This window comes from Oryzias latipes, chromosome 24, assembly GCF_053564925.1.
Source record: "Oryzias latipes strain Hd-rR chromosome 24, Olatipes_Hd-rR_3.1".
Classification (NCBI taxonomy): Eukaryota; Metazoa; Chordata; class Actinopteri; order Beloniformes; family Adrianichthyidae; genus Oryzias; species Oryzias latipes.
Window position 1 is genome coordinate 14,064,581 of NC_136260.1, and position 15,158 is coordinate 14,079,738.

The 15,158-nt window shown below is 35.1% G+C and overlaps 1 protein-coding gene across 1 annotated transcript in view; it reads left to right on the plus strand.

Annotated features, from left to right (window-relative positions):
- Window positions 1–15,158, plus strand: part of LOC101175121 (uncharacterized) — a 33,658-nt gene that overhangs the window by 14,142 nt on the left and 4,358 nt on the right. Inside the window, exons 16-41 of the mRNA XM_078942695.1 lie at window positions 139–201; window positions 293–355; window positions 786–848; window positions 965–1,117; window positions 1,515–1,685; window positions 2,005–2,049; window positions 2,294–2,356; window positions 2,448–2,510; window positions 2,939–3,001; window positions 3,118–3,270; window positions 3,669–3,839; window positions 4,176–4,220; window positions 4,521–4,583; window positions 4,936–4,998; window positions 5,652–5,693; window positions 5,767–5,922; window positions 6,507–6,677; window positions 10,995–11,039; window positions 11,246–12,514; window positions 12,804–12,910; window positions 13,203–13,261; window positions 13,365–13,501; window positions 13,596–13,814; window positions 13,974–14,186; window positions 14,273–14,422; window positions 14,494–14,669. Coding sequence (XP_078798821.1) covers window positions 139–201; window positions 293–355; window positions 786–848; window positions 965–1,117; window positions 1,515–1,685; window positions 2,005–2,049; window positions 2,294–2,356; window positions 2,448–2,510; window positions 2,939–3,001; window positions 3,118–3,270; window positions 3,669–3,839; window positions 4,176–4,220; window positions 4,521–4,583; window positions 4,936–4,998; window positions 5,652–5,693; window positions 5,767–5,922; window positions 6,507–6,677; window positions 10,995–11,039; window positions 11,246–12,514; window positions 12,804–12,910; window positions 13,203–13,261; window positions 13,365–13,501; window positions 13,596–13,814; window positions 13,974–14,186; window positions 14,273–14,422; window positions 14,494–14,669 — 3,986 coding nt within the window. The remainder of the gene's footprint in view (window positions 1–138; window positions 202–292; window positions 356–785; window positions 849–964; window positions 1,118–1,514; window positions 1,686–2,004; window positions 2,050–2,293; window positions 2,357–2,447; window positions 2,511–2,938; window positions 3,002–3,117; window positions 3,271–3,668; window positions 3,840–4,175; window positions 4,221–4,520; window positions 4,584–4,935; window positions 4,999–5,651; window positions 5,694–5,766; window positions 5,923–6,506; window positions 6,678–10,994; window positions 11,040–11,245; window positions 12,515–12,803; window positions 12,911–13,202; window positions 13,262–13,364; window positions 13,502–13,595; window positions 13,815–13,973; window positions 14,187–14,272; window positions 14,423–14,493; window positions 14,670–15,158) is intronic.

A 15,158-nucleotide genomic window follows, 5' to 3' on the forward strand; every position in this document is an offset into this window, starting at 1 on the left:
TTTAACTTCCATATTTGCTTTTTGTTTTTGTTATATTTGTCTTTTATCTTTGGTAGAAAGTATTCATCTTCTACATCCAGCCTTTTAAATTCCAGCATTTCACCAGTTTAATTGTCTTTACGCTTTTCATGTCTTTAGGTTCATCTTCGGTTCCAACAGAATTCATTCCAACTTCGCTACATTTAACAACAACTATGACTGGTAAGAACAAAACTGGAAGAAAAAAAAGAGCCTCAAACAAAAATGTAATTTGACTGTTTTTAATGTTTTCTCTGTATGTTTATGTCTTTAGATTCTCCTCCTGTTACCACTGAAATAGTTACAACTGTGCCAGATGTGACCTCAACTATGACAGGTAACTGAATGAATAAGAACCTTATCAATTCCTTTAAATGATTCTAAATGTCACATTTCCATTCATGTAAAAGTGTTTTTTGCTCATATTTAAGGTACTCATGAACATATTCAGTTTTTAATGACATTTAATTGTATCTGCATGTTTCACTACATCCTCTCTTTTTACTTAAAACATGAGCCATCAGAATTGTACATAAAGCTGGCTATCTTGATCATACAAACGATTTTTTTTTCAATCCAGATATTAAAACTGTTTGACCTTGTTGATTTGTAAACTGCACAAATGTGACTTAAGTGTGTCTTTGTTTTTTTTAATCCATGCATTTCATTATTGCTGTAATTAGTTTGATAAATCTGTATGAATTCTGTATTACTTTGACTACAATGCTTGAAATCAATCAATTAATCAATCATGTTTCTGTCTTTAGATTCTCCTCCTTTTACCACTGAAATATTTATAACTACGCCTGGCGTGACCACATCTATGACCGGTAACTGAAAACTGGAAGATCACTTCATTACTCAACATTTGAAAACAGAACATATTGTAACCTCTTCATAAACTGCTGCATGTTTCCAATAAGTATCTTTGATTGTGTTCCCACAGTACCTCCACCTGTTTATAAATACCTTTTATCTGTTGAGCTGAACACCACATTATTGACAGCAATCAACACGATGAGAAGCATTCTGGGAAACATCAGTTACCCGCTCAGCATCAATGGAGACACTCAGATCAATCAGGCCAACATTTCTACAGGTAAATCTAATGACAGGATCAATACATAATATTTTATGCACATTCTTTTACCCATAAAATATTTTTCAGAGACAATTTTATTATTTCATCGGTTTTAAGATCAAAAGTGTTTATTCTGAGCCTTAGAAATATTGTTTTATAGCAAAACATAATTTTAAATGGGTAACTCTGAGTGTAGCTATCAAAGATGATTGTTTTGTATCTAATTCAAATTTATATAAAGCATTTTTAATCTAACTAGTTTATAGAAATGTCCAGATGACTCTTTTAATAACTTTTACTGCTATCAGATTATTGAACCTTCCAAGAAAGAAACAAAAGTTATATTTCACTAAAGACTTCTGGATGAATGAGTCTTCTCAGGTTTTGTCCAGATTACTAACTTAATGCTCTGCAGTTTGTTCTCCAATCAGAGATGGTTACCAGTGCATTTGTGAGGACCAGTATCGGTGGTCATGTGACCAGTGTCTGATGTATGGAGCATGTGACCAGATCTCTGCAGACTCATGTGGATGCATCAACGCCATTCCTTCTGACAGAAACTTCTGCCAGTCTCTGGATCAACACAGTAAGAAGTTTGAATTGGATTTATTTTGCTAATTGTACCAAATGTTTTTATTTAATTATGGCAAATTACGTTTATAATTGTTGCTGTAAGCAGTTTTGGACAAAGATGTAGATATTTTTACATCCATCCAATTTCCTTTTTTTCCCATCAGTAGATCAACATGAAAATTGTTTTCCTTTTAAAAAAAACAATCAGCAAAATACAAATTTTTATTTATTTCATAAGATAATTTTCAAGCAAACTACTAAAAAACCTTTTTGTGGCTCAACCTAAGATACTTCAAACCTATCAATTTGTTGTTAAATTTTTTTTTTTTAAGACTCCACAGATTGTTCAAGTACAATTTCTACTACAGTATCAACATGTAAGTCACCACGTAAATAATAATCATATGACTCTGTAACAACCTAAAAATATCTGGATGTTGGTCCTAATCTAATTCTCTTCAATTATTGGAAGATGTTAAATTTTAACTTCCATATTTGTTTTTTTTGTTTTTGTTATATTTGTCTTTTATCTTTGGTAGAAAGTATTCATCTTCTATATCCAGCATTTTAAATTCCAGCATTTCACCAGTTTAATTGTCTTTACGCTTTTCATGTCTTTAGGTTCATCTTCGGTTCCAACGGAATTCATTCCAACTTCGCTACATTCAACAACAACTATGACTGGTAAGAGCAAAACTGGATGAAAAAAAAGAGCCTCAAACAAAAATGTAATTTGACTGTTTTGAATGTTTTCTCTGGATGTTTATGTCTTTAGATTCTCCTTCTGTTACCACTGAAATAGTTACAACTGTGCCAGATGTGACCTCAACTATGACAGGTAACTGAATGAATAAGAACCTTATCAATTCCTTTAAATGATTCTAAATGTCACATTTCCATTCATGTAAAAGTTTTTTGCTCATCTTTAAGGTACTCATGAACATATTCAGTTTTTAATGACATTTAATTGTATCTGCATGTTTCACTACATCCTCTCTTTTTACTTAAAACATGAGCCATCAGAATTGTACATAAAGCTGGCTATCTTGATCATACAAACGATTTTTTTATCAATCCAGATATTAAAACTGTTTGACCTTGTTGATTTGTAAACTGCACAAATGTGACTTAAGTGTGTCTTTGTTTTTTTTAATCCATGCATTTCATTATTGCTGTAATTAGTTTGATAAATCTGTATGAATTCTGTATTACTTTGACTACAATGCTTGAAATCAATCAATTAATCAATCATGTTTCTGTCTTTAGATTCTCCTCCTTTTACCACTGAAATATTTATAACTACGCCTGGCGTGACCACATCTATGACCGGTAACTGAAAACTGGAAGATCACTTCATTACTCAACATTTGAAAACAGAACGTATTGTAACCTCTTTATAAACTGCTGCATGTTTCCAATAAGTATCTTTGATTGTGTTCCCACAGTACCTCCACCTGTTTATAAATACCTTTTATCTGTTGAGCTGAACACCACATTATTGACAGCAATCAACACGATGAGAAGCATTCTGGGAAACATCAGTTACCCGCTCAGCATCAATGGAGACACTCAGATCAATCAGGCCAACATTTCTACAGGTAAATCTAATGACAGGATCAATACATAATATTTTATGCACATTCTTTTAACCCTTAAAATGTTTTTCAGAGACAATTTTATTTTTTCATTGATTTTAAGATTGTAAGTCTTTTTTCTGAGCCTTAGAATTATTGGATTATAGCAAAACATGTTTTTAAATGGGTCACCCTGGGTTTAGTTATCATAGATGATTGTTTTGTATCTAATTTAAATTTATATAAAGCATTTTTAATCTAACAAGTTTATAAAAATGTCCACATGACTCTTTTGATAACTTTTACTGCTATCAGATTATTGAACCTTCCAAGAAAGAAACAAAAGTTATATTTCACTAAAGACTTCTGGATGAATGAGTCTTCTCAGGTTTTGTCCAGATTACTCACTTAGTACTCTGCAGTCTGTTCTCCAATCAGAGATGGTTACCAGTGCATTTGTGAGGACCAGTATCGGTGGTCATGTGACCAGTGTCTGATGTATGGAGCATGTGACCAGATCTCTGCAGACTCATGTGGATGCATCAACGCCATTCCTTCTGACAGAAACTTCTGCCAGTCTCTGGATCAACACAGTAAGAAGTTTGAATTGGATTTATTTTGCTAATTGTACCAAATGTTTTATTTAATTATGGCAAATTAGGTTTATTAACATTACTATTAACAGTTTTGGACAAAGATGTAGATATTGTTACATCTATACAAAACCTATTTTGCATCAACAATCATCAAGGCAAAGATGTTCCTCTAAAAACTTGACAAAGGATGGAATTTTTGTTTAACTTAATAGGACCTTTGGCTGATTTTCTTTTTTGTTTTTGGAAACTACAAATAAATAATAACTCTTCTAAGCCTAACATGATCTGCTTTGGCTAAATATTTGTTGACAGTTTACTGTTTTCTTTTTTTAGATTTTACAGTTTGTCCAACTACAACTCCTAGGACATTTACAACATGTAAGTCACCATAGAAAAAAATAATGATAATTATATGACTGTAACAAATTAAAGTTGGTCTTTATGTGATTCTCTATATTAACTGAAAGAAGTTTTAAGAATTCAACTTTAATGTTTGATACTTTTTTCCATCTGTCTTTCCTTTACATTTGCAATGTACATTTACATTTCCTTTACAAATATTAAACATATTTTACAAATTGATCTCCAGTATTAAAACTAATCAGTCATTTTAATTTTTCTGCAACATGAAAAAAAGATTTACAATTAGATTTTGTTATTGTCTTACCATTTCTATAGATTCTCCGTCTGTTACCGCTGAAAAATTTACAACATCGCCTGACGTAACAACAATTATGACAGGTAACTGGATGAATTCCTCTTAATAACCCTATCAGTTTGTTTCTAAATGTATACTAATCAAAACTGGTCTGTTTTTTGTTGCAAAGTCTTTTAACAATGTTTTTGCTGAAACATATATATATATATGTATATATATATATATATATATATATATATATATATATATATATATATATATATATATATATATATATATATATATATATATATATATACACACAGACAGATAGATAGATAGATAGATAGATAGATAGATAGATAGATAGATAGATAGATAGATAGATAGATAGATAGATATAAATAAATAAATAAACAGCTTCATTGACATGTCATTGCATGTTTATATCTCTAGATTCTCCCTCTGTTACCATTAAAATTTTTACAACTGCGGCAGATGTGACCACAACTAAGACAGGTACCCGATAGGTTAAAACCAACATATTTTACTTCCAATTTATATAAATGTAACATGTTTCCATCAACAGCTGAATGTTTTTTATAGTCTTTTTTATAAAGATTTAACAAGTGATCAAGAGTGGGACTTAAAAACTTTTCTTAGTCTTTTGGGAGCAACATGACAGATATGGAACCTTAATTCTTATCATGAAGTAGCTTACTTTATATTTCTATTATCTTAAGATTTATCTTTTGTTGCCACTGAAATCTATGAAATAAACACATATATGGCAGCAAAATACAAGATAAAAACATTTAACCCTTGTGCTATCTTAGATGACCCCACCCTTACTTTGACGTGTTCTTCCTACCATGACAAAGGTGGATAAAGGTGGAAAGATTTCATGTAATCCATGGACACCAGTGAGGTTCACAAATCATTGAAGAAAACAGGTGCAGCACACTGTCTAGTGGGTCTAGATGACCCAACTCCCAATGTTAAAGTGCCTAGGATAGCACAAGGGTTACAAAAAAGTCAATTATGGTGTTCCACCACCCTGAGCAAAGCCTTTAGGTGAATAACATTTTTTTAATGGTTTTCAATTTAATTTGATATTAAAAACTTGTTATCCGCATGATTCATGACTTTTGATGAATGTTCTGTTGCCACAGATTTCATTACAACTACTGAAGATGTAACAACATCTATGACAGGTAACTAAAAGAAAATCACTAAGCCACCAAATCTTAATGACAGATTAATAATGTGTTGAATGTCACCCTCCAGAGCTCCCCCCACCTGTTTATAACTACCGGCTTTCTGTTGAGCTGAACACCACAGACATTACAGTAATAGATAAGCTGAGGAGCATTCTGGGAAACCTCACAGATCTACCCAGCTTGAACAGACGCACACGGATAAGTCGGGCCAACATTACTACAGGTAGGACTGTATGAAGGACCAGGACAGTCGCTGTAGATTATAAGATATATTGTACACATACAGTACAGACCAAACGTTTGGACACACCTTCTTATTCAAATGAATGGGAAGGTGTGTCCAAACATTTGGTCTGTACTGTATTTGTTAATTGGTTGATTAATATTATGATTTGTAAACACATTTGGAAATTGACACATTTTCTCAAAATAGAAATAAGTCATGGAAATCCTCCATTTGATTCGTAAACCCTTTTTTATTTATTTATATCTTGATATATTTTTACATCATATTATGTTTTCTGCCTGTTTTATTCTCCCGCTACATTTTCAAATGCGATTTGCAAATTCAAATTTAATTTGCCAAACTTTTTGTGTGACACTGTCATAGAAAGAATAAAAAAGCTACACTGTTGCAAACATGATGTGGCAGTGAAAAAACTGCCACAAGACTCGTATTCAGAACATTTACACTTTAGGAATGTGTTAGGATTTAAACATTTGTAAAATTCTATAGAGATATTAAAATGAACATAAAACATAAAAAAACTGTTATGTGAAAAATTTGTTTTCCATATCTGTCTGCAGTTTGTTCTCCTGTCAGCTATGGTTACCAGTGCAGATGTGAGGATCAGTACCTGTGGTCATGTGACCAGTGTCAGACGTATGGCTCATGTGACCAGGTCTCTGAAAAGCCATGTGGATGCATAAATGCCATTCCTCCTGATGGACACTTTTGTCAGTCTCTGGATCAACTCAGTAAGAGTGCAAAACTAAAAAACAAAATCCAACAATAAGTTTAGAAACTGCATTAATTCTATAAACAAAAGTGACAAAAGTTTTATTATATATTTTAATTTCATGCTATGTTTGTGATTTTTACTGGGATTGCTTTCATTTAACTTTTAATGTTTTGTGCAGAGCAGTACATTTATAAAGTTTGAGGCTTGGCTTATTTATAGTGCAAAAAATAAAAGCTCTAAGACTTTTACATGAAGGTGTAATGTTTTACTGCATCCAATGTAGAAGATAAAGGTTAAGTGACATCAGTAGCCATGCTGTCTGAAGCAAATGGTAGTGGAAAAGTGGTAAAGACAGGTCGGTATGGGATTACATCTCTGCCATAAATTGAAAGGGCGTAAAGACAACTGAGCGCGCGTATTTAGGAACTGAGTGAGTGAACCTTACAACCGTGCTGGTGCAATTCTAACCAAGCAACCCCGTATTTTATAATTGCACGGCTGCAATCCTAACTGAGCAGTGATCCCGTGCGGTCAGAGCCTTTTTGCGCGCTCACCTGGATTTAGGCTCAGTGTTAAGGGGGCGTTTTTGTCACTTGCGGGGCGGTATTCAGGGGTGTGTTTGTCACTTGGGGGCAGGGACCTTTCTGGTTGATCTGATTGGCTAGAATTTGCATGTCAAGCAGTGGGGCGGGACTTTCATTTTGGGGCTTTAATAGAAAAGGAACGGCGGCTGTAACATGGATTAAAAGCATTAAAACAGTAACGAATGCAGTGAAATTCACATGAGAAAAATTTACAGCACAAAAAAACCAGCTGAACTTTCTTACCTTGGTTATGGGGCGTTCGTTAATGTTTTAATCCACGTTACATCCGCCGTTTTTTTCTATGTATGCCTCGCACGGGGGGGGGGGGGGGGGGGGGGGGGGGGCAAGTTTGACACAAAGAGCCAAAATTTCTAACTGTGATTGTCAAACCCCCTCCATAACCCCCTCCTCTCCTTACAAAACAACAGCACTGGATTAAATGGCGCCGTTTCAATTTTGAGTGTTTTTTCTGTATTTAACGTTAACAGACATGACATACCAGTGAAACGTGCTGGTGTGTGTTTTAAAAAGATAGCTGATTTGGTTGTGATTTATTTTTTCAGTCATCAATCAGCATTTAACATTCATCAAAGTCCTCATCTTCTGTATCTGAAACAGCTGGGCTACATTTCTATCAGACACGCCAGCTTCCCTTTCCTCATCATCAGAGTCCGTCTCTTTGCCATGCGGCTCCAAAGAACAGTGAAAGCAGACACCTCAGGCCAAGTTTAAGTCCTGCAGTCCCAAAGTGCAGCGTAACTCGCCGGCCCTACTTCCTGGTAAGGGGTGAGGATGGACAGCTTTTCACGGTCACCTGCTGGAAGTTGCAGCGCTCAGCCTCAAGTTGTTCTTCCAACACAGGCCTTTCCTTTTCGCGGAAACTCAGCTGCTGCTGCGTCTTCTTGTCTTGTCAGAGTTGTTTTTCCAGCGTTCTCACTTGCGAACCATGGATTCATCATTTTAAATTCTCTGGCAGCAGAGGTTCGATAAGTTAGAAAGATCTTCACAGATTCGGACTTCCTGCCTCAATAACTCTTCTGATCAACGTTGCCTTTTAATCAGAATTGTTCGCTTTAAGCTGTGAATGCAGACATGAAGCAGCCGGCTGCCAAGGGACCGTCAACAAAGTGAAACCTCTGTGAACTGTGAAACACCACTGTGTAAAAATCAATAACCTCACAAAAAAAATCGTAAAATTATTAAAAAGCATAATTGTGTTACAATAAATATTTTGTAGGAAAGTCCAGCTTTATTTTATCTTGTTGAGTATACTTTTTAAAATTTTATTAGATATGAATCATGACTAAAGATATCAGTAGTTATGAAGATACTGAAGCTACTGTCACCAAACTTTCTGTACGGACTAATGATGACCTTATTGTCATACTAAAATAAAGAATTAAATAAACACTTTGTTTATTTTTAGGAATTTTTCATATTTACTAATGGATCCAATTTGGTCAAAAATCCTCAATAGCTCTGAAGATGCTAGAATTTTTTTTGCATAATCTTTATTGTAGTAGGAAAATAAGGTCATGATTAGTTAGTACAGAAGGTTTTGTGTCAGTAACTACAGCATCTTCAAAGCTATTGAGCATTTTTGACCAAATCTGATCAATATTTTAATATTAAAATTTCAATAATTTTAACAATAAACAACATGAATTATGACAATCTTTATTGCAGTAGGACAATAAGGTCATGATTAGTCAGTACAGGAGGTTTGGTGACAGAAGCTTTAGTATCTTCAGAGCTATCGTGCATTTATGTTATGATTCATATCTCTATTAAATTTTAAAAACTATAAGCAATAAAATAGAGGTTGACTTTTTAACAAAATTTAGTATAATAATAATAATGTAGCATGACTATGCTGACGAGTCTTCATTACCAGTTCATATAAATATAGACATGTATTTGCTTTTTAAAAGTTTATTGATTTTACAGAATGGTGTTTCTCAGGGTACGCGCTTTATTGATGGTCCCTTGACAGCCTGCACGCTGCCCTTTCTGCATTCACAGCTTGAAATGAAAAATTCTGATTAAAAGGCAATAGAAATGATCTTTTTTCTTTAAAAATGCTTTTGTATTTCACTCTCTGTGTTAATACAAAATGATTGAGATACTTGCTGACACATTTGAACGTTGATCAGGAGAGTTATTGAAGCAGGAAGTCCGAATCTGTGAAGATCTAATTTAACAGAACTGCAGCTGCTTGATTCCCGTGTTCCTCCGCGTAGCTGATAGTTTGCAGTTTAAACCGTGCCTCATAATCGTGTCTGTTTGCATTTCCAGAGTTTCCCAAACGCATCTGTTCTGCATTATGCTCTTATCTGCACCTTTGTACTATGGGGGGGGGGGGGGGTCTTCTTTCACGTCCTCACTTCTCTCCGTACCATTCTCATGCTGTTCTCTCCTAGGTCCTCTTTACCGAAGTCGCACAAAACACATTAGGGCCGCTCTGTACATTTAGGAGAAAATGTAAGACTTTAACCTTATGGTTGTGAAAGTACTTTATATATAAAATATGATAAAAGGCAGAGAGAGACGCATGCAGCTCAAGTGGCGCCTGTTAGCCCCCCCCCGCTCTGAAAAATTAAAGTCCCGCCCCGCTGCCTCACCGATAAGACATGCAAATTTTGGCTAATTAGATCAAACAGAAAGTTCCTGCCCCTAAGTGACAAACACACCCTTGAATACCACCCTACAAGTGACAAAAACGCCCCCTTAACAATGAGCCTAAATCCAGGTGAGCGCGCAAAAAGGATCTGACCACACGGGATCACTGCTCGGTTAGGATTGCAGCTGTGCAACTGTAAAATACGGGGTCGCTTGGTTAGAATTGCGTTAGAACGGTTGTAAGTTTCCCTCACTCAGTTCCTAAATACGCGCCTGATGTCTTTACGCCCTTTCAATTTATGGCAGAGATGTAATCCCATAGGTCCTACTTGACTAATTAGAATAAACATATTTTAGAATCCCTGGATACAACATAATACAGTAGACTACACTAGAAAACCTAATGTTTTCCATACTGTTGGGTTTCTGCCCTACATCCAAGCCCAACACCAAAGCTTGCAGACAAGCACCTCATTACCCAGCTTTCTGACATAACACTTGACTGTTAACAATGTGCCTTTTGGGGAAACATCCAAATACAAAATGTATGACATTGATTTTCTGTTAGACCACCACCTACAAAAAGAATCACAAGGGGCTTCAGCTGTTAGATTTGGGTGATGGTCAAATGCAGATCCCTCAATACTCTAATTTGTAGACACAGCCGCTGGCAAAAGGTACAGGAATTAGGAAATGGAAAGGAGCCTTAACTTGCACACGTTTATTGGTATGGGTTAGGTAGTCAGGCTTGCTTCTAAGATCAGTTTGGGCTCTAAAACACAACTGTGTGACAGGTTGAACTCTACCACTGTCACATTTATCAAAAGTGGGTGGGCGGGCAGTTAAGTAGGGAAATGTCCATCTGGTGTCAAGCGAGGCTTGACTGAATCAGAGTGGAAATGTCCTCCCCCTCCAATGTAACCACAACTGATAAAGTGGCTCTCGGATGCCATTAAGCTTAGGCAGTCGTCACGCAGCTGACAGGTACCTCAGTCCGTTCATGTCCCGCCAAGAAAGAAATAAGACATGCTGAAGGGAATATTTATCTTATTGGTTGAGCAGCATATCATGGATAGATGATTGGTAGACTAATTACCTTTATTCCTATTTAAAACTTTTCTCTTTTTCAGACCTTACTGCCTGTCAAGATAACCCAACAACTCCACCAGCAACAGGTAAGACAAAATATCCCTTCAGTCCAGTGATACACACTATAAATATATTTTCTATTTTTAACCAAAGTAACTCACTTTATAATTGATTTCTACATTATTTTTAAGTCAAATAATGCACTTATAAATCAAGAGAACATGAATATATGTGTACTTTAAAGGTTAATGGAGAATCATTATAAAGTTGTATCTAAACTCTGCATTTTCAGCAACTGCTTGGACTATGCAAAGTTTCAGAACCACAGGAGCTAATGGCTTGACATCAGTCAACACCACAGAAACAACTAAAAGTTGGACAACTCCCATTATGTCCCCTACGCCAACTACAAGATTTTCTACTGTAATCCCCACCACACTCGGAGAACCATTGAGTGCAAATTCCACAGTTACATCCACCACAATAAAAGAAACAACTACTGTAATATCCACGGGGTTCCCCACAACTCAAACTGTTGCAATTTCCACTGATATTCCTTCTAACACTGAAGAACCAACTACATCAATTTCCACAGTTATCACCGCCACAACCAAAGAAATAACAAATGCAGGATCTACAGTTATTCCTACTACAACCAAAACAAAAACTCCTTCAGTTACTATGGTTAGTCCTATCCCAAGTGAAGCGACTACAAATGCACTTTCCACAGTAATTCCTACCACAACTGAAGAACCAATTACTGCAATTATTCCAACCACAACTGGTGAAACAACTACTGAAACTTTCACCGTTATTTCTACTCCAACTGAAACACAAATGCCAGCAGTAACTACAGTTATTTCTGCAACAACTGAAGCAACAAGTAATGCAATTTCCACAGTTATTCATACCATAACCAAAGAACCAACTACTGCATTTTTAACTAGCATTACTACAACAACAAAGGAAACAACAACTCCAGCTTCAACAGTTATTTCTACAGCAGAAACACAAATGTCACCAATTACCATATTTAGTCCTACTACAATTGGAGCAACAACCAGAGAAGTTTCTACAGGTTTTTTTACAACGACCGATGAACCAACTACTGCAACTTCAACACTTATGGCAACCACAACCGGACCAATAACAACTGCAAATCCCACAGTCATTCCTACCACAAGTGAAAAACCAACTACTAAAGTTGTCACAGTTATTCCTACCACAATCAAAGAACCAACAACAGCAATTTCCACACTTCTCACCTCTGACAAAGTGCCAACCACTGCACTTATTCCCACTACAACAACTACTACAGCCACTACTACTACTTCAACAGTGCCCACTACGACCACTAAGCCTATGAATAACACAACAGAAACTATTGCTACAACTACCACCGCTACAGCTACAACAAGTACCACCACAAAGGCTACCACGACCACCACAAAGGGTACCACTACTACTACTACCAAGGCTACCACGACTACCACTACGGAGGCTATCACAACAGCCACAATTACAACAATTAAGCTCACTACCTCTACCCCTTCTTTTACAGGTAAGACTGTGTTATTGAATAACTTTTAGATAGTTTACAAATGGTCAAAACTTTAATCAAATTCAATGCAGAAAAAAAACGATTTTACTCAAAGGTAGATTTATTTCTATGAGTTACACAATTTTGTTTCTACAAATTTTTATTTCTGTGATTACAGTCTTTTTTTAGTTCACATGTAAAAACAGGCTAATTACCGGTATATCAGGTTTTTGTGAACTTTTGAAAATTGTTTTTAAATGTTTACCTTTAAAATAAATATTTCATTGTACTTTTCACTTATTTCAAACAGCAATTGACATTGCAGTGTCAGTCACATTTGACATGGTGTTCAGAAATGAGTTCCACGATAAGACAAGTTCTGCATACCAAAGTCTAGAAAAAAATATTACTACAGAGGTGAGTGCATTTAGTAAAAATGTTAAAACTTTCAGCCTTTTCATGAATGTACTTTGATTTTTTTCTACGATTCTTTTGTCAATTTTTTATCATTTTTCCTATGAATTATTATGCGCAACTGAATATGGGATATGAATTACAGGCTTTTATTTTCCTTTACTTTATTATTTTATTCTGGGATGCCCTGTGTTAGTTTTATGTATGAGAAGTGCTATAGTAACTACAGTTGATTAACATAAACTAAGGTTCATATTTGTTCACATTGTTGTTTCCTAAAACCATAATGCCACAGCTAAAGAAACAGTACAGCTCTATCAACGGGTTTGTCGGAGTGACCGTGACAGGATTCAGGTATGTACATTTCCTAAAATGAACTTTTAACATTCTAAATACTTGGCATCACATATAGAATTTCATTTTTATTTTTTGCGTGTGTGTTTTTTTTATTTCTTAGACAAGGAAGTGTCATTGCAGATTTTGTCATTTCAACAGCAGAGAGTTCTGCAACACAAATTACTGAAGCAAACAAAGACCTCAAAAACACTTTAAAGTCTATTGCTCCTGTACTGAAGTCTACTGCACAGTATAAAAGTAAGGACTGGTTTGTCTTCTTTCTCAACAATAAGAAGGCAGGAACTGAACAATAAAGTATAAAATCATAACAGTAATTTATTTTTATCCCAAGGTTCCACCAAGATTAAATTCAATTCTACCTACCTAACTAATACAACAATGACGTTGGTATGTGGACCTCCTGAGGGTGATCTACTTGACATTGTAGGAAATATTAACAGTGCTGAGTGGAAATTTGAAAACATAAACATTTCACCAGGACGTCGGACCTTTACTACTCGCAGTAACACTTCTATACTTACTGTAAACAATGTCAATCCTTTTGATGCTGGTAAGTAACCTAATTTTTTTTTACTTGAAAAATACTTGTACATTTTACTATTTAGGTGCCCAAAACACTTTTGTAGAATCCTTAAGCATAATATTTTAGAAAGGTAACTAAGGTTTTGATATTACTAAAATCCAAACTCTCATTTGTTTTTAATTACAGGGCTTTATGAATGTATCCTCAAAGGAACAAACTTTGAGTTTTACCAAAATGGAACTGTTGAAAAAGTTAATATTCAAGCAGCTCCTGATGTAAAGGTGGTCGTAGTAAAAAACACTGTGTGCAATGTGGGAAATAAAGCAAACCTTAGTTGTTGTGTTCAGCCAATCTATAACATCACCTGGGCTCAGCCTCCATCAAGCGTACAAATATCAAGTAAATATGATTCACAGTTGTTGAAATTTCAATTATAGGATAATGAAAAAGTCTGTTTCCAATTTAATAAAATCACCTAATTTTAGGAACTACAAGCTCTCCTGATGAATATTGCATCAACAACGAATATACAATAACCAGCTGTGAAGACATCTCAAAACCATTAACATTCACATGTAAAGTTAATGAATACGATGGGTACGAAAAAACAACAACACTGAAATTCTTCACAGGAGGTAAATGTTGAAAATATGTTCACATTTTGTACTTTTACTGCCCCATTAACCAAACAACTCTATGTCTTAAGCTCCTACATGCACAGGTGATATATACGGAGACGGAAAAGAAGGTTCCATAGCAGATGTTGCATGTCCAGAAGGTCAAAAAGGAAAAAAAAAAGCCATATGTAAAGGAAATAAGTGGGAACTCATTGAAGACAACTGCATTCTAACCGTAATCACTGATTTATTTGCTAAGTCAACAGTAAGTAATTTTTCTGTAACAAATATAGCATCAACATTTAGAATGAATGCATACTTTCCACCAGCACTTTCTTGCATTTTATCTTGTAAAATAAAGAATTTTCAACATTCCTATTAATGCTCTACAGATTTGTAATTTTTAGATTGCTAGTTTCAATTAACTAAAAGAAAAAGAATCATTGAACACCATTCAGCCTTGCTAAAGTGAAATGAATTGTGATGTCTCAGCGCTCAGACCCTCATCAGGAAGATTTTATTTCTGCAACTGCAGTTACATTAAAAAAATTTTATCACATTTTTTGCTACACATGAAAAATATAAAGCCAATCAAACATGTCTGTAGTAATTATTCAAGTATGACAGAACATGCTTACCTCAACAACAAGGTCTGTTGCACATGATTGACAAAAAAAAAGAAAAAACACTGTTTTAGTTTAGGAAGCTCTTATCCCAACTGCATACAGATTTTTTGAAAGACCAGGAGACAGTT